This window comes from Rhinolophus sinicus, linkage group LG06 (genome assembly GCF_036562045.2).
Source record: "Rhinolophus sinicus isolate RSC01 linkage group LG06, ASM3656204v1, whole genome shotgun sequence".
In the NCBI taxonomy this organism is placed as follows: Eukaryota; Metazoa; Chordata; class Mammalia; order Chiroptera; family Rhinolophidae; genus Rhinolophus; species Rhinolophus sinicus.
Genome location: NC_133756.1, coordinates 14,604,729 through 14,628,337, shown reverse-complemented (window position 1 = coordinate 14,628,337; position 23,609 = coordinate 14,604,729). Strand labels below are relative to the sequence as shown.

At 39.8% G+C, this 23,609-nt stretch overlaps 3 protein-coding genes across 18 annotated transcripts in view; 1 reads left to right on the top strand and 2 right to left on the bottom strand.

Annotated features, from left to right (window-relative positions):
- The window catches only part of CCDC30 (coiled-coil domain containing 30), an 80,095-nt gene extending 71,586 nt beyond the window's left edge, over positions 1-8,509 (bottom strand). For 8 of the 9 annotated variants that reach the window (XM_074334527.1, XM_074334529.1, XM_074334528.1 and 5 more), the window contains exons 1-3: positions 8,492-8,509; positions 6,294-6,414; positions 2,798-2,991 (exon numbers count right to left, since the gene is read on the bottom strand). In XM_074334527.1, the coding sequence (XP_074190628.1) occupies positions 2,798-2,991; positions 6,294-6,414; positions 8,492-8,509 (333 nt within the window). Of the gene's footprint in view, positions 1-2,797; positions 2,992-6,293; positions 6,415-8,491 lie in introns of those variants that run through there. The other variant, XM_074334533.1, reaches the window with a different exon arrangement.
- A 63-nt stretch (positions 8,510-8,572) lies between these two features.
- Positions 8,573-22,875, bottom strand: PPCS (phosphopantothenoylcysteine synthetase). Of its 5 annotated transcripts, none has more exons than XM_019751152.2 (3): positions 22,083-22,875; positions 21,810-21,913; positions 8,573-8,665 (listed from the first exon to the last, which is right to left on the bottom strand). In XM_019751152.2, exons 1-3 carry the CDS (start codon positions 22,588-22,590, stop codon positions 8,573-8,575), a joined length of 705 nt encoding a protein of 234 aa, XP_019606711.1. In that variant the 5' UTR covers positions 22,591-22,875. The 5 variants fall into 5 exon arrangements, with proteins under 5 accessions (XP_019606711.1, XP_019606707.1, XP_019606709.1 ...); XM_019751148.2 differs by lacking the exon at positions 8,573-8,665 and adding an exon at positions 19,427-20,076; XM_019751150.2 differs by lacking the exon at positions 8,573-8,665 and adding an exon at positions 19,427-20,081 and having other exon boundaries at positions 22,083-22,100.
- A 75-nt stretch (positions 22,876-22,950) lies between these two features.
- The window catches only part of ZMYND12 (zinc finger MYND-type containing 12), a 32,623-nt gene continuing 31,964 nt past the window's right edge, over positions 22,951-23,609 (top strand). The window contains exon 1 of one of the 4 annotated variants that reach the window (XM_019751154.2): positions 22,951-23,248. In XM_019751154.2, coding sequence (XP_019606713.1) covers positions 23,139-23,248 — 110 coding nt within the window. In that variant the 5' untranslated portion in view covers positions 22,951-23,138. The remainder of the gene's footprint in view (positions 23,249-23,609) is intronic. The other 3 variants (XM_074334536.1, XM_019751153.2, XM_074334537.1) reach the window with 3 other exon arrangements.

Here is a 23,609-nt window from a genome sequence, read left to right as displayed (position 1 = left end):
TAAATCTTCAAATAAATTATTAAAATGAATGAAAGATTTTAGGAAGATTGCTAGAAATAAGGTCAATATATAAAACATAATTAAACTTTTAAATACCAGCAGCAGATAATTAGAAAATTAAATTCTGCATAGAAAAATATGAAGTACCTAGAAATAAATGTAACAAAAAAATGTGCAAGATTTTCTGAGGAAATTATAAAACTTTACTTATATACAGTAAAAAATAAATGGACAGATACTCCATGATCACAGATCACATCAATATTTTAAGACAGTCGCACAATGTGGCGACTATAGCTAATAAGACTATACTACATATTTGAAAGTTGCTAAGAGAGTAGCTTTTAAAAGTTCTCATCAAGAGAAAAATTTATGTAACTATGTGTGGTGATGGATACTAACTAGACTTAATGTGGGGATCATTTCACAATATATACAGATAGCTAATCATTATATTGTATACCTGAAACTAATATAATGTGGTATCCTAACTATACCTCAATAAAAAATAAATTGAAAAAAAAAACCCCATAATGTTTTACAAAAAAGCAATTCCCCAAATTGATTCCTTGTATATAATGTCCAAAAATAGGCAAAACTAAAGTACTAAGTATTTTAGGGATGGATACGTATTTGTAGGGAGAAAGGAGGTTGTGACCAGAAAGGTGTACAAAGGAAGTTTCTAAGGAGTCGGCAACGTTGTATTCTTGACAGGACCACTGGTTACATGGGTATTTGCTCTATAACTATTTGTTAAACTGTACTTTTTAAGTTTTACCCTTTTTCTGCATATACATTATAGTGCACAATAAAATGTTCTTTTAAATCTTTGATTGTTCTTAGCATGAAATGTCATGTCTTCCTCCTCTGCCATGCAACAATAACATGGTAAAATATTGATACATCCATTCAACAGAACAAATAAGTTGCAAAAAACTAAGGCAAATCTATATGCACTAGTACAGAAAGTGAAAACTATGCATAATGGAATATAATTTGTATTTTAAATGGATGGAAATTTTCTGGAAGAATAAAGAATTGTTGGCAGTGGTAGCTTATGAGTGTGGAACTGAGGATTTGGGGTTAGAAGACAACTCATTTTCATTCAATTTTATACTGCTTCAATCTTTTTTTACTATATGATTGTGTTGGTAGAAAACCAAAAAATAAAATATGAAGTAAAATGTAATTAGTATATACAAAGGGTGCCAAAAAATCTACACAAATTTTAAGAAAGGGAAAAACTATACTAAAATTATGCAGACAGTAACCACTTCGAGCACCTCCTGTAATTGCAGAAGTCAAACATGACTTGTACTCATCTCTTGGTATCGGTGTATGTTGACTATCATAATTTTAATACGGTTCTTTCCTTTCTTAAACTGTGTATACATGTTTTTGGCACCCTCTGTATATTAAGGCTTGCAAAATTCCTTGGGCTTCCAAGTTATCATATGTGGCCCCATTTTGGTTGGAATAATTCTCTCATCTACTTTATACACAGGTTAATTCTACATTAGCTTATGCAAAATGTAAGTAGGAAGGCAATGAAATTTCTACAAGTTACATTTCATAATAACAAAAAAATCTTTGGAGTATGCTTTAATTCTTTCTGTTGTTAGTGGGAAAACTGTGACCTAACAGTGACGGGGTAGCTAGCCTTAGAGTCATCCAAGGCTTCACTCCCACCATGTCCCATTTGTTTGATAGATTCCATCTCCTTCATAACTCTGCAGTTCCTCTTCTCTTCTCTATTTACACCGAGCCTTGTTTTGGGTTCTCATTCTTTAATCAATTATTATATAACTTCCCCTGAAATCCCTGCTTCTAATTTGGCCCCTATCCAATCCACCCCTCTCTGCTGTAGCCAGAGTGATTTTTCTAACACACAAATCAGATTATCTTATTCTGCTCTTAAAATCATTTAGTGACTCTTCAGACCTTCTATAATAATCATTTGTACATTCAAAATATTTTTATTCCTCTAATGGTCCAGGACCATTGCTGGGTGCCGAGTCCAAACTCTTTAGCTTAGCATATCAGTCTAACCATGATATGGTTCCTGAAATATCCCCAGCCACTTTTCTCGGCATTCACTCACACGAACCAGTATGATTATACACTGTTTTTTTTCTGCCAGGAATGCAGTGTCTTCATCTAGATAACACCTATTCAACTTGCAAAATACTACTCAAAATTACCTCCTCTGGAAGCCTCTTCTACCCATTCTGTCTGACTCAGCCTCTCCCTGGAGTTTTCCTAGCTTCTATGCCTTCCTTTATAACAGAACTTTCCACATTGAACTATAACCACTGGTTTCTTTCTTTTCTTCATTAGCTTGTAAGTTACTTCCAAGTCCAGATCACTTAATTTGACTTTGTTTCTACATCCACTAGCACAAAGCCTGAAACACTGTAAGTTCTCAATAAATAATAATAATGCTAATTAATGTGTGAGGTGCTATTCTAGCATTTTATACATTAAGTTATTTCATTTTCATGATCATCTTGTGGAGTAGTTGAGTTGAGCCCAGATTTTACAGAGGAGGAAATCGAGGCTCACAAAAGTTCACTAACTTATTCAAGGACATACTGCTAACAAGTGATTGCTATAGACGGTCTGAAAAATCACTAAATGGTTTTAAGAACAGAAGAAGACCATCCAAACCCAAAGCATGTGTTCTTAAGCACTATTAAAACTGGCTTCCTGATATTTGAGTGAATGAATGATTAAGTGAACAAACGCATTTGAAAACTGGCCTGCCTCTTACTCATTTGTCGAGTTAATTTTGAAATACCTGGGGAAATTCTTTCTGTATGTTACTGCTCATACATCTGTGTGAGTCTGGGTTTGAGTCCCCAAGTTCCAGTTTCCTCAAGAGTTTACTTCTCTCCACCAGTAAGTATGCAATCTGTTCACTGGGGCTTCTCAGAGCTACTTCAGACAAGCCTTCTTGATACAGCATTTCTTCAACCTCCTTTATTTGTGCTTCTATTAGGAAGAAATAACAAAAAACAAAACTGATAAAAGAAATGCAGGTAAATATTCTGTAAGATGTTAAATGAGTTCTTAACTAGTTAACAAATTAGTAAAAAAAAATAAACTATACTAATACTACTACTCTTCTCTCCATCTCTCTGGGGTATTTGCAAACTTTCAAAATTATAACAAAAAGAAGTAGTGAGAAACTGTCTCAAAGGCAGGAGAATATTCTTACTACTTGCATAAATATAAAATTTGTTCTTAACTTTAAAATGTGTTGTTTTATTGAGTGCTTACTATGTGGCAGGTATTGTACTAAGCATTTGAGATAAATTTATTTCATTTAATCCCTACAACAACCCAATGATGTAGGGACCGTGATTATCCCTTTCAGGAGATGAGCACTCAGCTACCAAGCCAAATAACTTGCCCGAGGTCACTCAACTAATCCTGCCAAAACTCTTGGTGATTTCAATGTTCAGGTAGATGATTATTCTAGTGCCCTGGCTTCTCGGTCCAGCTAACTGTCAAAGATCTAGTCCTCTGCCCTCTCTCAGCCACCTCCCCCTTAGTAATTCCCTTGTCATTAGCAGTAACTGTAGCCTCTCCCCAGTCTCAATTTCAAGCATCCTATACTCCAATCATCCCTTTCTATGTACTTCTAGTAGCACGATTTCAACAAGTTTTTGGTCATGCTGGAAACTGTAATCCATTGACTTGAAACACTATTCAATGTCCCTTTACCCCACCCCTGTTCTCATTTACTTTCTTATCGAGTTTAGATTCCACAGTTCGTCATTAGCATCTCTCCCTTGAAAACAGCCACAGCCCCTTGCTCCTGTATCCTTCCATTATACTTGGTTGGCAAAACTCCAACCTGTTTAAATCCAACTTTGCTCCTCTTCTGAACCTTGCTACAGAAGCCGAATGAGGCTGGACAAAACTACACAGCCAGGGCTGACTGGTTTAACTTTAAACTCATGTCCAGTGACCTCAAGTCAGCTCTTCCTGCTGCCCAGCAATCCTCCTACACTTCCCTGGTCATCTCTCTCATTCTCTAGACATCTAGACCATTATTTCATCTCTCTTTCTCCTCAAATCTCCAACAACTCCTTTCCCCTCCTGCTGTATATCCTGCTTCTTATTTCGCTGAGAAAAGAGAAGCACTCAGACAAGAACTCTCCCTTTATCAAATCCACCAACTCCCTCATGCCCCTCCCTCTTATCAGCATTAAGGTATCTATCCTTGCTCCTAAGGCCAGCCCCTCCTCTTGTCCACTGGATCCCATTCTCTCTTATCTCAGAGATAACACCCCAGCATTGACTCGGCTATCTATTGCCTCAAGCTTCCTTCCCAACAAGCATTATAATCATCTTGGAGACATGCTATACCTCCATTAAAAACAACAACAACAACAAAACCTTCCTTCAACCTCATATACCCCTTCAGCTTCTGGACCATTTCTTCATTCTCCTTCACAGCACAACTTCAAGACAGGATCAATTATACCTGTGTCCCCTCTTCCTCTCCTACCACTCTAATCAGGCTTTCATATCTACCACTCCACAGAAACAGCTCTCATCAAAGTCACTAATGACCTCCATGTGACCAAATCCAATGGTCCATTGTGTATCCTCATTCCACACAGCCTATCAGTGAGCGGTATTTGACTCAGTTGTTCACATCTTTTTCTTAAAACACTTCTTCCCCATCTGAGCAGTTAAGAACCTCCTATTCTAACTGCTCAAGCCACAAAGCTTTGGGTTCCCAGTGAGTTCTCTGCTTTTCTCCTACCCAACATTAAGCCCATTATCAAATCATGTTAGCTCCACCTTCAAAGGATATCCTTTAATTATATAAACCATTTCTGATGTGATTCACATATGTGTTCCTTAGAAAAACCCAACTGTATTTTGCAAACTTGCTCACTAAAAATAAGAGCTTATTGAAAAAACAGATTGGTATAGATCACTCAAAACGTGTATCATTGTGCAGTCGAGTGCTATGAAAGACAGTGACAATCCTAATCATTATACGGGTGCATTTAAAGAGATATGACAAATTCCTAAAAAAGTAAAGGAATACTATAGTAAATATGGAACGTTACCTTTTTAAAAAAGATCAAGCTTGCTGTGCAGGTGAGCTAAAGGAGCTAAGTCTGCAGAGTTACGGAAACAAAGGCAAATGCACAAAGATTAGAGATATCTTTGCAATGAGCACTTAGGCAAAATATGTGGCCACACTGAGCCCAGAAGAATGTGGGATGAATGGGCTTCCTGTACAAAGTTCAAGGCTCGCTGGTGGCGTGAATCATTAACACGCTGGGGAAACTGTGTGAACTTCCCTATTACAATGACATCATTCCCCTTCTCACCAATCCTTCACAAGCTAATTTATGCCGGCAGCAGCTCATACAGTCGCTTCTGTTTCTTACAGTGCGGCTGATTAGAGCCCTGATAACCCTCCTGCTGAGAATAACTGAAAATGCTGGAAGAAATGAAAGAAAACTCTCAAAACGCAACCACTATATGAACCAAAATAGAATGCAAACTTTTAAACCAACAGAAGAAAAACACAATATATACAATGGAAAACAAGGGGGGGGAAGAAACAAGAATGTAGAAATATGTGAAATATGTCCTATGATCACCTCAACCTTCCCTACACCTGCGATTCAAAATAAAGGAAAACAACTTTTCCATCAACAGACCCTAATAAAAGGAAATTCTAAAAGAAAAATGATTCCAATGGAATATCTGAGATGCAAGGAAAAATGCTGAGCAAAGAAAATAATAAATGTGTGTGAAAATAAGAAATATAATCATTGACCACATGTGATAATTATAATTTGTGGAGCCAAACAAAGGAGATATTACAAAGGGATCCTATCTGTATTTTCCCTTATAGCTTTGGAGTACTTCATAAATATTTCCTGAGTCTTTAATATGCTAAGTACTTTGTAAGGCAGGTGCTACGGGGAACACAGAAACCACTGAGACAGGGATATAATCTCTGCCCCAGAGAAGCTGACACAGGTAATTATGACACACTATGGTAAGAGCTGTCATAGACATTGATGGAAATAACCATTCTGCATTCGCTCACACATATTGCAGAATACATACTTTAAAAAGGCAGGCAAAAAATACATCTAAAACATTACATGTACTTTTGCAAATTGAAGGACATAGACTAATTTTTCCCTTTCTTCTACTTTTATACATTTTCCAAGTTTTCTATAATTGTCACATATTAATATTTATAATTAGAAAAAAATTAAAATTTACATTTTTACAAAAGGAGAAATTACCCTGTTTGAGTTGGAGCTCTTTAAACTCATGTATAAGATGTTTGTTTTCCTTTTCATAACCATGAGAAAATGTTTCTCTTTCCTCGGGTAAATTACAGACAAGGTTTGCATAATTTTCCACCTAAAAAGAAAATAATACATTTTTTTACTCTTAGTAGTCCATGGTTGATATTTTAACCCATATGAAAAGTCTATTAAGTGAAAGAGCCATTAAGAGATTACCACACTATCATGTCTATAATCTGAGAAACAAACAGAAAACTCAGTTTTCCTTAAGTGTAGGTCTCTCTCTCTAAACTTCCTTCCATCTGTTTTATGTTAAAAGATTACCATTTCTCATAGACATGATGACACGTAAACACAAATTTTATGACAGTCACTATCACTAATATTTTTTCCCACTTATATATCAAGTTTCAAATCAAATCTTCTTATCTATGGTTTAGGAAATATGGTCATGATATCCATGAACAGAGAAAAATTTACACAACAATTACGTTTATATTCCTATGCTAAAACGGATTAAGATGTCTGAAATGTTAATAGGAGACAATCTATTAAAATAAATTGTTGGGTGTTCTTTAAAAATAGTTTCTGGTTAATATGGCGGCTTCACAAAAGGTACTTTTATATGGCTAAAAACAACAGATTGAAAGCTAAGTATATGCATCAGGCATTGTGTTAAGGATATGAAATACTTAATTTTCACCACAACCCTATGGGACTATTAGCCTCCCACTTTATAGGTGAGGAAGCAGCCTGGAAAAGGCTAAGGGGCTTGCCTTGTCATGCAACAATAAAGGAAAGAGCTGGGCTGCACACTTGGGAGGGCCAGCCAGAACCAGAGACTGAGCCCCTACCTACTGCCAGATTGATTAGAAGCAGACTCCCGGAATAACTGAATTACATTTTGCTGAATTGTTTTGAAGCCTATTGCACAGCTCCTCAGAATATGAACAAAAAGTTGAATGGTATATAAGGGACACAGGATTGCAGTCTAACTTTATAACTTCCTGGTAATCTTCAGTTTCCTCCTCTTTAAAATGGCAGGAAGAATAGTATCTATTTCTAATAAATTACGGGGTACTTGTTAGGTGTCAAATACGTGTGTGAAATGTTTTATACACATTCCCTTGTGTAAACCTCACAAATCCTTTTGAAGAAACTATTATCATCCTCATCTCACAGATGAGGAATTTCAAGTTCAAAGAAGTTAAGTTACTTGCCTAAGGTTATCCAGAGAGATAGTGCTACAGGCAATTTTTCACCCCCATCTACCTCATGTTAAAGTGCATGGTCTATTATGCTATCTTGCTTTTGTTCTGAAGGAGAAACATCCCTCTTTAAGAGTCTGGAAATCAGATTGCCTTCTAAGAGTTAAATTTAAAAATCAACAAGTTACCAATCTGTACTGAGATGGGGAGACACAGCAGAGTGAATTCCAAGCAAGCTGAGAGAATTAACTCATTTAAAGAAAGAACATGTCAGAAAGTAGGTTGATCAGTACTGGAAACATCAAAGAGTGATAAGAGAGTCAAAAGATGCCATTATTTAGTCATCAAAGGGCTAGGTACACTGGTCTGAGATATTAACAAGATCCAGAAATAAGGGCAGGTATAAATAGCCCTATTTTGTAAATCTGGCTATCTTAATTAGTACTATAAAATTTTAGAATCATGTGTATACCAAGTAAACATATGAGTATGATTAAAAGTTGGCTTCCTATGTAGTGTGCCTGTAGGGAGTGAAGGCATCAGCCAGACATATTACCTGGTTCCTCTCGCAATTATATTTCTGCCAATTAATAAGCTGGCATCTCTTTTTCTACAAACTTCTCTGTGAGTTTAGTTAATGCAAGTCCACCTTTGAGAAGCAGATCCACTCAGATTTCTAAGCCAACAACCAAGAGAGTTAGCTATAGGGTTAGTTATTGAGACAAGGAGGAATTTACCAAGATAATGAAAGCCACCATGAACAGACCTATTTGGATGTTCAACCAGTCATCTCTGGGCAACATCCTACATGTAGTCTATTGGAAACCAATACAGAGCTGTTGATATAGCTCATGAAAAACAAAAGGTACATGTGAGTGCTTTGCAAGCTATACAGTGATATTCAAACGTTGGTTTTTAATGTGTTAACTTAATGGACAATGAACAAAACCATGGGTATCTTAGAACTTTGCTATTAGCTCTTACTTCTTTCATGTCTTCCATTGAAAGCTCTTCTAGATTTCTGGTAGCAGTCCTCAGCCTGTCTTTACTGTGCTAGAATAAGCACTAGACAAAATAGAGTGGTTCTTCCGTAGTAGCATGAGGTTCAGTTCCTTCTTTCTTGAAATGGTGAAGTATGTCTTCTACTTGAACTTTTCCCTTGATAGAAGAGAGAAGCATATGTGTGTGTACACACGTATACACACACACTATACAACTGAGCATGCAAGAAATCTGATATGTATATATGCCCAGGATTAGACTCTACATAGTTTAGTTTTCCCATTAATCAATGGTTACGTTACCCAGTTATCATGCGCACTTACAGGAAATAGCTAACAATACAAAAAACTAATGCTTTGAATAGCTGTATATGTTCTAAAATAAGAACTGACATGGCATATATCATACAAATGTATGGTAGAGTGTTTTTAAAAAAATGCAAGCTTTTTTGTCTGCCCAGTTCTAAAGTTTGCAATTTAATAATCTGAAAATCTCCCACAGGTCCCTTGCAATGTTATAAATTCCAAAGAAGCCTTTGTTTCATCTATTGAATATTTAGAAATAAAAGCATTCCTTTAGAGGCAAGAGAGCTCACTAATTCTGTACTATCAAGGAATTCTTTTGCTCACAGAATATGTCTTATCATTTTTGTTAATGTTGAAGTCATTCGGCTCTCTTCTAAAATGTCTCGCTCTAAGTAATGATGCTATATAACAGCTTGCAATACACGATGGGTGAAAGAGAAACGTCTGCTGATTGATGAAGTGGTATCTGTGTTACTAGAACCAGTAACCATGAATAAGACTTGTTGTTATAATCAAACACAACTTTTAACCAAGTCAATCTGACCCAAATTGTAGTGATAAGCATAAGTATTGTTGTACTGCAGCTAGTCCACCTAATTCTATCTAGCTTTGCTTTCCTAACAGCAAAATTAAATTTTTATTATTTTTCTACTTTCTTGCTAAGTTTTCCAATCTTATTATTTTCATATCACCAGTTTTTGGTGGACGATATATAGAATTTCAGTTATCATCTGATATTCACATTGAAAGAAAAAAGGACCCAGGTTTGAATCTTTGTACCCGTAAGTGTCCTTCCCATGACCTGTACCTAAAAATCTTCTCATGCTCCTCCCTGCCTCACCCCCATCGTCCAGTCCCCACTCATGTCCTCCTTCTCCCTACAGGGTCTCTGAGCACTATTCAGTAACTTGTGGTTTTAGTCTTGGGTATCAGAGAGCCGACACTAGGAATATATAGCATCCTATGAGGCCTATTTGGTAATATGGAAAAATGCCTATATTATAATGATAAGAGAAAAAGCAGAATGCAAAAGTATTACAACTGTGGGAAAACCAGACACGTAAGGAAAAGACTGGAAGCAAATATACCAAAATGTTAAAACAAGTTGTGATAAACTAATGAGATTGTGCGCTGTTAGAAAATAAATGTAAGAATTATTACAAATCATGTACTGTGGGTTTCTTCCTCCCAGAGAGTAGCACAATCCCGTACCCCATGTTGTAAAGGTGGAGTGGGAGAGTCTTAGGTTGGAGAATACTGAAAGGAAAAGGAGATAGGGGTTTTGAGAATACCTTTGGATCCTTGGCTTCTAGGAGACTGTGGGTATCACAGGGTGAGCAGGAATACAGCAAAGGGGGCTTGCTGCTCAGGACCGTGAAGGCTGTAGGCCAATATCCAAGTGCATGACTGACTCATCCAAGCTCCTAGACTTCACCACCCTCCCAGAGCCAGTGCTATTAATCTCCATTCTACTTAGCTGCCCATCCCCGGGGCTACCTCCAAACCCCTTGTCATCATCTGAACTACTATTGAAATCCTGCAATTCTAAACTCCAAATGTCCCACTCTGACCACCACCTTCTATACGTCCTGCTCTCTCTCTCTCTCTCTCTCTCTCTCTCTCCGTCTCTCTCTCACCATCTCCCTCTCCCTCTCTGTTAAATATATGAAACCTAAAATTGACCATTTTAACCATTCTCAATTGTAGAATTCAATGGCATTAAGTACATTCACAATGTTGCATAACCATCACCACTATCCATTTTCAGATTTTTTCATTATCCCAAACATAAACTCAGTACCCATTAAACAATGATTCCCCATTTCTCCCTTCCCCAACCCCTGGTAACCTGTATTCTACTTCCTGTCTCTACAAATCTCCATATTCTAGGTACCTCATATGGGTGGAATCATAATTTTGGTTCCTTTGTTTCTGGCTTATTTCACTTAGCATGTCTTCAAGGTTCATCCATTTTACAGCATCTATCAGAATTTCCTTTCTTTTTAAGGCTGAATAATATTTCATTGTATGTATTTTGTTAATCCATTCATCTGTTAGTGGATATTTGGGTTGCTGCCACCTTTTGACTATTGTGCTTAACGCTGCTATGAACACTGGTGTAAAGTATCTGTTCGATTTCAATTGTTTTGACTGTGTACCTAGGAATGAAATTGCTGGATATATAATTCTGTGTTTAACTTTTTGAGGAACTTCCATAAAAATATACAGAACAGCCATACTAATGGGTGTGACGTGGTTGCTCTCTGAAACTATACTTATTATACAATTACTGTGAGACCTCCAGTTCCTGGACCATTACATCCTCTCTCAAACTGCTAGATTCTCTTTGGTTTTCTCCCTCAAGCCTAGACCCATTGATCATTTCAGTCTCTCACCAATGTCTCCGATTACCCTGCTACTTGTCTTACCTTCCTTGCAAATCCCGGCCCTGGAAAAGTTCGACAATTTGACTATTCTCTACCTATTTTAGTATGCTAAGTGCTAGTAAAGGAAAATATACATACAGACTGGAGCCACTACAAACTCATGGTCTGTAGCCTGAGCCAAGCTTCTCTACTTGCATGGGTCATTCTATCTCTACCAGCTTCTGCTACCATTTCACTCAGCAACTATTCAGAACTTCCACCTTGCCCCTCTTTTGGCAGATGATCTTGTCTCCCACAGCACTAGCAAAACTAAGGTCATGATAAAACTGTAAGTTTCTTCTACTGTCACCAACATACTAACCTTCACTTTTAGACATCTGTCCTCTTTCCCTTCTCGGTGGAAGAGCTTTCCATCCTCCTGATCAAAACTAATCCTTTACCTGTTCTGGATCCCATCCCATACTGCTTCCTCAAGAAAGCATTTTCTCTTCTGTATGCTCATTATCTGTACTCATTATTTATACTGCCTTGCTTGCCCTTGGCTCAATATGTCTCTGATCTTAAAAATGAAGACAGAAAAATAACCTTGATCTGACCACATCCCCCTTGAGCTATCGTCCTCTAATTTGTCTTCCACTCCTCAAATCACTATATTTTGGCTTCTGCTTTTACCACTGTACTCAAACTCAGTCAACAATGACCTTCAAAATGCCAAATCCAATCAGACACATTTCTTTTATTTTTATATATGATCTTTCTGCAGCATATGTTCACTCCTTTCTTGAAAGTATTTCTTTTCTCTATTCTGTGATGTCACTTACTCCTGTTTTAACTCTGACCTCTTCGGCCTTTGTTTCTCTGTGTTCTTCCTGAGCTCCTCTTCTTCCATAGACCCTTCCAATGCCACCATTGCTAAGAACACTGCCTTTGGCTCTCTGACTTTCTCACTATCATGGTGATTGATAGTTTGGGCATGGGAATCTGACATACCTTGGTTCAAACCCCGTTCTAGCTGTGTGACTTAGACAAGTCATCTAATTTCTTTAAACTCTGATTTTCCCAAAATAAAATGGATAAAATAGCAATGCCTACCTCATTGGGTTGTTTGGAGGATTAAATAATCCATCTCTGCTAAACTCCAGATTTTTCTAGAAAAAGTGGCAAGAAACACACTGAAGTTAGAACAAATACAAGTGCATGTGGCAGAGATTGCCAGTTGTCCTTGAATATTTATTCACCCTTTTTCCACAGAAATAAGACATCTAATTGTTTGACTGATCACCTTCTGGCTAGAAACAGCCATGTGACTAAGTTCTGAGCATGGGATGTATTAATAAATGGAATTGTGTGCCAACTCTAGGAAGTATCCTTAAAGGAACAGGATGACCTCTCTTCCTCACTCATTCCTCCTTTCTACTGGCTGGAATGCAGACAAGATAGGTGAAGCTTGATTAGCCGTCCTGGACACCATGGAAGCCACAATAGATGATACACTATTAAGACTCAGAGAAGAAATCTGAGTCTGACAATTTCAAGATGCTGCCCTATCAGTTATGAACTGCTTTCTTCTTGACTTTTATGTGAAATAAATTTCTATCTTAAGCTATTATTATTTTGAGGCTTCTGTCCCTCACAGCCAACCAATCCCAAAAACTAAAGGAGGGTTACTAAAAGAATAAGATACAAGGGCATATGCTACAAACTAAAAATGACTACATTGGAAGTGGATATGGAACTGGACAGCCATTACTAATCTATCCTGACCTATTGGGTCCTTCATCTCTGGGTTTCCGTATGAATCAGCCCTCATTAACTTGCTTTTCTATATAGATGGGCTTCCTCTGCTTGTTCATCAGCAAGGCTGAAAACAGCCATTCAGGTCCTAAATCAACATGACTTTTCAGATTAAGCCATTTCTGTTCTTGATCTCTTAGTTCAAAGTTATGAGAGACAATTATTTGTTGCTCACCCAATGAATTGTGTCCCTCTCTCTGAAGTTAGTTGTATAATCCTCATTCAGTCAGTTGTGGCTGGAAGAGGTTGCAAGTAGGGGTGCAAAGATGGCCACCAAGGCCTCCTGGTTAAGCAAGGATTGGCAGAAAGGTACAAGTTCCAAAAAAGAGGATGTAGGCTAGGAAGGCAATATAAAATAAGTCTATTTAAGAGCAATGCATCTCGACTGTCTAGTGAACAACTCGGTTTGAACAATCCAATCATCTTTCTCTTACACCTGTTCCTCCTCCTGTATTCCAGGTAATAAAATCACCATCAATATCGTTTCCCAAGCCAGAAACCTGGAAGTCATCCTGGGCCCCTTCCTTGTATTCATCCCACTCTCATGTACAACCAATTCCTGAGGTTTTAGAATCTACACCTTTTATTATTTTCTAAGTCATCTTCACCATGTCTAAGGCTGGTACCTTAATAGAGGTTCTCTTCACTATTTGCCCAGTTTAGTGTAATAGCTTCCTCAACTGACTTCCCTGCTTCCAGGCTGCCCCCATTCGATCTGTACTCTACAAAGTTCTCAGCCTGATCCATCTGACTACAAATCACTTGCTACTTAACCTTCCCATTGCTTTCAGAAAGAGTTCAAACCCCTTAGCTTGGCAACAGAGATTCTTCACAATCTGTTTCCTGCTTGTCTCTCTCGTCCCATCCTCTGCCATACCTTGACATTAGCCTTTCATGCTTATTGACCCCCGTCATGCTGCTTATATTTTCATGACTTTGAATACTAGGGACCAGTCAATTTATTGAGACCCAATGGTTGCGTAATTTGAAAATTCTAAAAAAGCAGATCTTGAGGTAATATAAATCCATTCTTTGAATTATAAATGTTCTGACATCTAAACTGTGCTTAACATAACAAAGTATACAAGCATACTATTCTCTAGAAAGTAGATGCTAAATAAATGCTCATTAAGTATCTTAAAAGGCCACTGTTTGGAAAGAAGCACATCCTATAGTGTTTTGGGTCTGTCAAAAACTTCTAAATGTAAACAATGAAGTCGTAAAGTTGTCAAAGCAAACTGAGACAGAGATGAGGAATTTTAAATGGGAAGAGGGCAAGGCAAATGGGTAAAGAGCCATTTCTACTTGTTCTTATTTCTCCTAGCAGGTGCCATCCAACTACAGCACAGCAGCCAGGACCACACCTCACGCTACAGCTCTGAATTATAAATATTCTGGCTCTGAGCAAAGGATGAGCTTTGGATCCCAAGATCTTTGAGTGACCCTAGGGAACAAAGGAAATAGCATGGCCACAAAAACTGAAATATCCATTCAAATTATTCACCCTAACGCTTCTTTCTTCCTTCTACACAAATATAACTTAAAACTTACTGACATCTTAAATACAATACATATTATACTGTTTCTTCCGTTTCAGTTTCCAAATAAAACGAGAAAAATACTTTTAAAAAAGTTAAAAACAATGTAGCAATGTTGAAATGCTTAAAATAAAAAATTAAGTGAAAAAGAAAGATGAAATGTACATTATAATTGTAACTATGTAAAAATGTACACACATGAGCAAAGACTGACACAGAACAGAAAAATGAACTGTTGATATATTAGGACAGGGTTTCTCAACTTTGGCATGACTCCCATTTAGGGCTGGCTAATATGTTGTGGGGGGATCTTCTGTACACAGCAGGATGTATAGTAGTATCCCTGTTCTCTGTCAACTAAATGCCAGTAACATATCCCCAGTTGTGACAACTAAAAATGTCTCTATGCATTGCCAAATGCTCTTGGGGGACAAAATCACCCTCCAGGTTTGGAACTACTACTAGGGTAAGAGAAAATAAAAATTTTAAGTTATGTTAAATGGCCATAATGATTTTTGTTCAATAAATACATATTGGAAGGGGAAAGGAAAGCTCCTTACAATATAGCATCTAACAGCCCGTTTCCAAGAATTAGAATTTATTCAGTACCCATTTAATGCAAAACATTGAAAAAGCTCAGGACTTGTTTTTTCTTTTCCAATCTATTATAGGAGAGAAAGCTGAATTTCTCAGTATTTGGAAAACTGACCTGGCATCAAGCATCAGATATCACAAATAATTCCTGTAACTGGCCTGAGAAATAAAAATCCACATCCTTCTAGCCCCCAAAATACCTGTTAAAATGTACACTTTGCATATCTTCAAAATAGGTTTACATTTAAACCTGAATAATGAAGAATTAGTAAGACTCAATAAGGACCACATATTTTAAGACAAATAAAGTTTTCCAAGCTAAAATACAATTGCACTGGCTCTAAGTGAATCTTATTCTATTTTTACAGCCCTCTGTTCTAGTCTTTTTAGGACTATTAAGTCTGCTCCCTTGCCAAAACTATTTATTTCCAATCACTCCTCATTGTTTCTTGGCTCACATTACAAATAATGTTTTCTGATTAAGAAACTGACGTGAAGAGGAGGCACAAGAACTGTTTCAAGCATCTCCTTTACAAAAATTCTATCCTATCAAGGTGTTGTGTTCATATGGGCTTCAAGTTGAAATCCTGTTACATGATCGTTCTGAATGATCTTTTCACATGCATGAATACATCACTAAAATGTATGCCTAACAAAGCATTCACTTAAGCAAGGGACAAACTTTCTTTATATAAGCCTGAGATGGACCCAAAAATGCATTTTGATTTTTTCCCCCCTCCATTTTCAAAACTCACTAGGCTTGTAACAATTTACTGCTCGTATTCACCAATGTGCACTGCTCCATTCTAGTCTCTAGTTTACCCAAGACAGAAAGCTTGCCATAGTGAGGAGAAACAGAGAAAATCTTCCAGATGGTTCCAGGCCTGAAGAATTCGAAATACTTAGCTCCCCAGAGCTTTGAAGCAGGAAAGCAGAAGGAGGTATCCTGTAGATGACAGGTGGTAGAGACGAATGGACATTCAGTAATGTGCTACATGGCAGAGGGAGGGTGAAAATGGCTGTGGAATGAGCAGAATCAGAAAACTGGCACTCAGAGTGATGAGAGAAGTGGATGAGGTTGTAGCTTAAAGCAGTAGGTAACTAACTTGATGATGTCTTATGCTGAGGATACAAAAGGCCTCCAGAGCTTCACTGGGAATGAAGGTTCCCCATGACGAACACAGGGCAACAAAGCAGAAAACGGCAGTTCCTTGTTCACCGGCCTACAACCGGGGAAGCAGTGGCTTCGTGGATTTGTGATGGCCTGGAGCTTCAGACTTATCAGTCGTCAGTGCAGGGGTGAGTCTTCGCCTGGAGAGCGAGAAAAGGAACATCTATCTAACTGACTGGGGTGTCCTCTAAGAGAAGCAGCCTAATTCTCAGTGCCGGTGGCTTTTGGGTCCCAGAACCGGCGAATCCTTTTTCAGGTAGAATCACTCCAGCCTGCGCAGCTAGAAAGGCTGAGCCAAGGGAGAAGCTTTCCTCCTGCAGTTCCCGGCCATAGTAGGGAGAGTAACGGGAAAGACCTGGAATGCTGAAAAAGAACGGAGAACAGGTGCTTTCCTTCTCAGGACTGAGGCAGGAACATCAGGAAGTAGGCAGGAAATTGCCTTTTGAAGAGTGCAGTGAGGGTCCGGGGTCCATCGGCTCCACCACTCCACCGCTGCAGGGCTGCGAGGGGCAGGTGCCAACTGAGCGCCGGGCGTCATAGCAACCGCGCTGGCTGCAGAGACGCTAAAGCGTCCTTCCGGCGGGAATCATAGAAAGGACGTGCCCCATTGGCTCAGCTGCTGTTCTTCCTGTGAAGATCATTGTTATGGTGCACACCATTGGCCTTTGGGGCAGGGCATTTCGGACAGAACCGAAGGTACAACTCATTCCATTGGCTTTGTAGTAACCATGGTAACGTCACGGCGTGCATTCGCAACTTAAAGGATAACATTTTTGTTACCCGGCATTTATAGTTCTCAAATAGCTTCCAGCCAGACATTATCTAGAGCTCCCTCATAATAACACTGGATTTATTTTTCTAGGAGTAACTTCATTTTTAAAAGGGAGACGATGCTAGGTCAGGAGTCATGAATTTTAGGCCTAGATCTGTAACTACCTGGGACACGTAGAACAAATCACATTTTTGGACTCGACTTATTATTGTAAAAGTGAAGAAACCGGACTTGCCTAGAATTATTCCTAAGGCTGAAATCCTTTAGAGTCCCAAGCACTGAAAATTTGTTTTAGGTAATGCGTTCTTCCGCCTATATAATGCAAAATAAAAATTTCTAAATAACACAAAATTTAACAGAGGCTCAGTTAGTATCTTCATTTAAATGCTTTTATTGCAAGATTCTAGTTAGTTCAGCAAAGCTCGACTTTACTCTTGTTTAGGGGGCCCTTCCTTTTCTGGTATCCCAAACACGGACTTACATTTCTTGTCTTATTCTCGTTCCCCATAGGATCCTTTCCAAAGCTCTGTCAGTTCTGAACGGATCTTACTTTCTATAAGTGCTTCAACCTCTCCCTCTGGCATAAGAGCACTTGCAACTATTTTTTTTTTCTCTCTGATCTAAAATACTACTATCACCTCAAGCCTAAGTAACTCCTACTTATCAGTACAAGGGTCACTTTCTCAAGGGAAATATTCCTTGGTTCTCCAATCTAGCTCAATTTCCTTCTCATTTGCTCATTGACTTGTGTTCCTTTTCATTATTTTTCTTTGTACATTTCCATTTGCTGTTAAAAAATAACAAAAATCTCTTGGAATTTTAACGTATGAATACTGTTTAAGTGCTCAAAATGGAAACTAAACAAAATGGCAAAACACTTTAAATAATTCCACATGGGGAAGCGGTGGTTGTTTAAGCATAACAAAACAATAGTAAATAGTTCCCAAGGGAAATAATGGTAAAAACAAATATTAAGATCACTTCTAGTTTTAACTCTATTTATCTTCATTATACATTCAAAGATGACGACAGTCATCAGTCACATAAAGCTATAAATGTAGGGAAGAAAATCAATCTTTTACCTCCTATCCCTTCAGCACTGCAGCCACTGCTGGCAGAGCCTGTTGCTTTTGAGGTTTTGCCAATTGGACCTTAAGTTAACTTAAAAATTTTGTCCAATAGGAGTGCTGCTTCCAGAACAGTCCTGATTACTGCAGTTATTTGTCCTCTGCTCAAGGTCACCTTCCTAATTTAATGAGTTATTTTAGTGCATCTGGGAACGTCTGTTGAAATCTTTTCAATTTATTGTACCTCTATTATCAGATACATTGGGCAACCCTTCCCAACTCACTCCAAGAAACATCATGAATTGCATTTTAAATCAAGTATTTATGTGAAGTACAGTACCTGCTTCTACCTGCTTATCAAAGGTAGTTTTTCAAATTGTGCTCTGGGCCATCCTATGGATTATTTAGGGGATTTTTCTGGACTCCATTTCTTGTGCACTCCTAACCCAAAGCCCCTCAGGACAGAGAGAGCTTTGAAGACTTCTCAAGAGTTCAGGGATTGATCAGGGCACCAGCATAACAATGCCTTGCTAAGTGAGGAAAACAATAATTGTAACTATTTATTATGAATTATGTGCCAGGCACCAGAGGAATCCTTTCTTTTCCCTGTTTTATTTCATCCTCACAACAAATGTCATTATTTTGCAGAGACTTCTTATCCCCATTTTATAAATGAAGAAACTGAAATTAAGTCAGGTGTGTAAGTCTATAGAATAGTTGGTACAGCTGGAGAGGTCAAACCTGGCTAAGGTGACTCCAAAGTCCAGTCTTTACCACACTGAATGCTTCCTTCAGGGTAGAGATCATCAATTGTACCTGTCTGGCCCCTGGTAGAAGCCGGGGTTAGGTTTCCCTGAAGAGTAGTCCTAAAATATTTGAAAGGTAAATTGTTAAGTCAAACATAGAGTGAATCTAGGACAAGAAAGCAAAAAGTAAATGTAGTGGGAAGCTCATCATTCTACAGGCAATCTACCTTCAGGGAGGTGTCCCTCCCTTCTACTCCCATCTTTGATAAATTCCCAAAAAACAACATCCTTTCCATTGTGTCAGCGTTTGGGTATACACTTTATTGCACTTTATATATCCATTTCCCAAACTAGACATGTTCATTGTTAATCTTTTAAATCCTCATAATCATCAGGGCATACCACACAGTAAGCATCAGCAACTATTTGATCTTCAAACCATACGTCCATAACCATTTAATAGTATGAAGAAGGTTGATATTCAGGCCCCACATGTGTCTTTTGAGGAATATAATTCCCAATAAGCTCTTGTTTTTTTGTTTGTTTGTTTGTTTTTAACAACAGAGGCTCTGATAACCGAAAGCTCTTGTTTTAAAGGTGAGAAACAGCTCGTGTTCGTTTTCAAAATCAAGATGACATTCAGACGTGTGTGTCAGGTGGTTCGATCATAACTGCTTTGCTTTTTTCATTTTTAATGAGTATGAAATTACCTTTAAAGGACAAATACCAAACCGTGTTCACCTGCTCACCACTCACTTTTTCCCTTCATTGTCTCTGTCTTTATGAAAGTAAAGGATTTATTCTAGTTCTCACCATCTGTAAGAGGCCTGGTCCACCAAACAATTTTTAATCCTGTAACCTTTGACCCTTCAGTTTTTGTTTTGTATAAAGGCTGTGTGCCGAGACTGAAGATCAACTACTATCTTCTCTTCTATCTCTATGCCTTTTTCTACTTCTTCCTCTGATAGCAATAACTTAGTTTCTGAGTCTTTGGTTACAATAACCACAAAGGATCGTCGTGACTCAAGGATATTAGCCACCACCACTTGATGTCGATAAACTTCCAAAGCACTCCGTGCACGGTCAATTACGATGGAGGAGTCAGTCTCCAGCTTAAAGGAAATTACAAATGCTTTGGGAGCCCAGTCTTTAACCAAAGGAAAAAGCATTTTTGGCACCATCTTCATTGTTATCTGTACTGGAAAAACAAAAGCTTGATAAGCAAACACAGATCACTACCTACCAGGTCAATCTCATGGGAAACTAAGGAAGCAGGGGCTAAGATTTTTGGCTATTGTCAATTTAAGTGGGATTTCTCATTGTCAAACTTTTCAAAGCATATTAAATGTTTAGCTTAAAAGCTTTGGCTCTGCAGGTTCGTAAGAATGCCTAATTGCAAGGCTTCATACATATTCTGGAGCAAACAATGTCTTATGAATAATCAGCCTTACTCTGCCATCTTCATCACCATTAGTAGAACCCTAAAGAACAGCATCACACTTTCTCTAACGTTCCCCTTTATTTTTTAAACCAAACCCTCAAATAAATAAATGCAAATAATCTATTCATGCAAAAGTTACTTTGGCAGAAGCTCAAAGTCGGATTTTTAAACTTCTCAGCTTAAAATATTTCTTGCACTGGTAGAATGCCTATTTGATTCCATTAAACAATTGTCACTTGTAACACATCTTAGCACTGGGGAAACAGAACTTATTTTCTTTATTTTCACTTGACCAAAACTCCTACTATACCATTCTCAATCCCTTTGAAAGGGAATGTTGAGCGTACTTTCAAGATAGAACTGAAAAATACAGGATAAACTAATGCTCTCTGAATTTAAATAGTGTGAAACAACTAATCATCAGGATTTCCCCTCAAAAAACTAGAAAGTGTGATAGGGACCATATATCCATTCCGCACTTAATTTTTCCCCTTAGCATTTATCACTACCTAACATAATACACATTTGACTTATTTACTGCCTCCTCTGTAGAGTATAAGCAACACCAGACACAGTATGTTTCTTTTCACTGCTTTCTCTTCCAGGTCCTGCAATAGTGCCTGACATATAGTAGGTACTCAGTAAATAAATATTTGTTCAAGAAAATGAACAATCCTACAAAGTCAGCAAGTGCCCCCCAGGTAGAGTTCCTCCTATTTAAATTCTATTTGTATTATGTAATAAATGACTAAGAATTGCTTCAGGTTCCGAGAAGTCAGATCATCTCAACGTGTCAACCACACTACTTCCCACCCCATACCTCTTCCTTAAACTACAGCAATAAGCCCCATTTTAATCAACCCTCACTTGCCTCTCCCTCTGCCTGTCTAATTCACCTTTTATACTGATATCAGAATGTTCTCAAACAAAAACTCTATCTCATTCTCCTACTTATGTTTCCCTTGGCTCCACAGGACCAAGTCCAAGCACCTTAAGAAAGAATAGAAAGTTTTCTAACAAGTAGCTGTTTCTTCAGTCTGCCCTCCACTCCCACCTCTCCCTGCTCTCCAGACTTACCAAACAACTTCAGTTCACAGTCATTGCCCATTTCCCAACCCCCGGGGTGTACTCCATCTGGAATGACTTCCCCACTTTATCAGGTATACCCTCTGCTCATCTTTAAAACTCAGTTCACGTCATCTCCAGAAAGCCTTCCTTGACTTCCCCAAGATTCACTCACCCCATGCTGACTTTACTTTGTACATACCTCTACTAGGACATTTATCACTCTGTATTGTAATTATGTCTGTGTCCAGCTCCCTCACTAGATTGTGAGGTCCTTGGGGAAGGGCGGTGTCTTATTCATCTCTGTAGCCCCAGTGCCTAGCACATATGAAATGCAGAAAGGCCATCTCCAGACCAAGAGGGAATTAACCCAAGGTTGGTTATAGGGGATCAGATCTCTGGAAGAGAAGCGCCCATCACCTGCAGTGGGCCCCCAGATGACTGGATCTTGTGTTCAGGCATTTCAGAGACAGGAATATAGAAATCTGACACGGCCGCAGCCAGGTAAAACATCGCAGAAGGGCCTGTGAAAAGAAGCAGAGTGTAATAAATCGGAGAGGGGTATGGAATCAGCTCCTTTTCAACTCAGATTCCCCAGCTATGAGACCCATGGGTAATGAGGCTGTAAAGGGGTAAGTGTCTGGGGAGAAAGGCTCTGCCTCCGGATAAACGATGGACGCCTAGGGCACGCACCTAGCGGATTGAGCGCCTGGGCCGCAGCCTGCAGCAGATGCAAATAGTCCGTCAAAGTGGTGAACTCGACCGCCAGGAAGGTGCCGGCAGCCGCAGCTTCCTGGTACCTCTGCAGAGCCGCAGCGAAGCCAGGGAGTGCGTTCTCCTCGACCTCCAGGCTCAGTAAGCCGGAAGGGGATCGGCTGGAGGGCCGCAGAGCCGACAGCCAGGTCTGGGGAGGGAAGCGGTGGGCAAAGGGGAAAGCGGAGCGAGCACGGTACAGGAACAGGACACCGTAGCCCGCAGCCAGGAAGGCCTCCGCCGAGGTTGCACCGCGCCGCCCGCTGCTGAAGTTGTCCAGGAAGCGCACTGGCCGGGCTTCCAGTGGGACCTTGGTGCCGCCGGAGGTGACCAACACCACCCGTCTGCCCTGCGCACCCAGCCCGGCGGCGAAGCGAGCCATAACCTCGGCCCAGCGCGCGACACCGGCGGGCTGGGGGAACTCAGCACCCAGGGCCGCTTCCGCCATGAGTCTCGGGGTTCCCCCGCACTTGCGCACAGTGCAGGGCCGCCGGCGCCACGCCCCCTGCCCCACGTGGCTTAGGCGCCGCCGCAATAACAGGACGGGGTTTGCTACCCTACGCCGGCGCCCGCTGCGGGTTTCCTCACGTCTGGAAATGCGTGGTGGTGCTGCCCCTTACCGCTGCTAAATTGACGCTAAACAGACACGAGTCGGCTGGGCAGGCATCTGGAAGGGTCGCATCCCTCTCATACTAGTAGTTTCCTAGCCTGGGTAAAGAACAGGCCATTTGACTCTTTCCGGCCACCGTATAGATCTTCCTGCCCTTGAACTCCGCTGGAGTTATTAGATTGCCAGGCCATTTAACCTTTGAGGCTTGTGGGAAGCGAAGGTTGTTTGTAAACCCACACGCACACTCCAGGTGCTAGTCAAGCCACGCCTCCCCCACGCCCTTGAAATGCGGGGAACGAGGCTGCCCCCTGGTGGTCATGTGACACTGGCGTCCGGCGTATCCTCTCCAGGCAACCGTCCTAGAGACCGACGCCACTGGCAGCAACATGAACGTGATCTACCCACTGGCGGTGCCTAAGGGGCGCCGGCTCTGCTGTGAGGTTTGCGAAGCTCCAGCCCAGCGGGTGTGCGCGGCCTGTACAGTCACTTATTACTGGTAGGCCCCGAAATGTGGCCCTTGGGCGCCTCAACTCCCTCCCTCTCTGTCACTGGTCTGGGCCTGGGTTCTCTTAAGGCAGCTTCAAGACAGGCCCCTAAGACTTCTGTGCCGTCTGCCTCCTCTTCTACTCAGTCGTTCGTCTGCAGATGTTTTGTTGAGCACCTACTGTGTGCTATACACTGTTCTAGGTGCTGAAGTTTCTGAGGGAACTCTGCAGACCCTGTCCCTCAAAGAGCTACCTCTCAAATGCGGCAGACCGATAAGTAAGCAAACAGAAAACAAGATAATTTCAGAAAGTGATAAATGTCATAAAGACAAAGGACGTGTGATGGGAGGTTGGGCAGACTGCCTTTGTGAG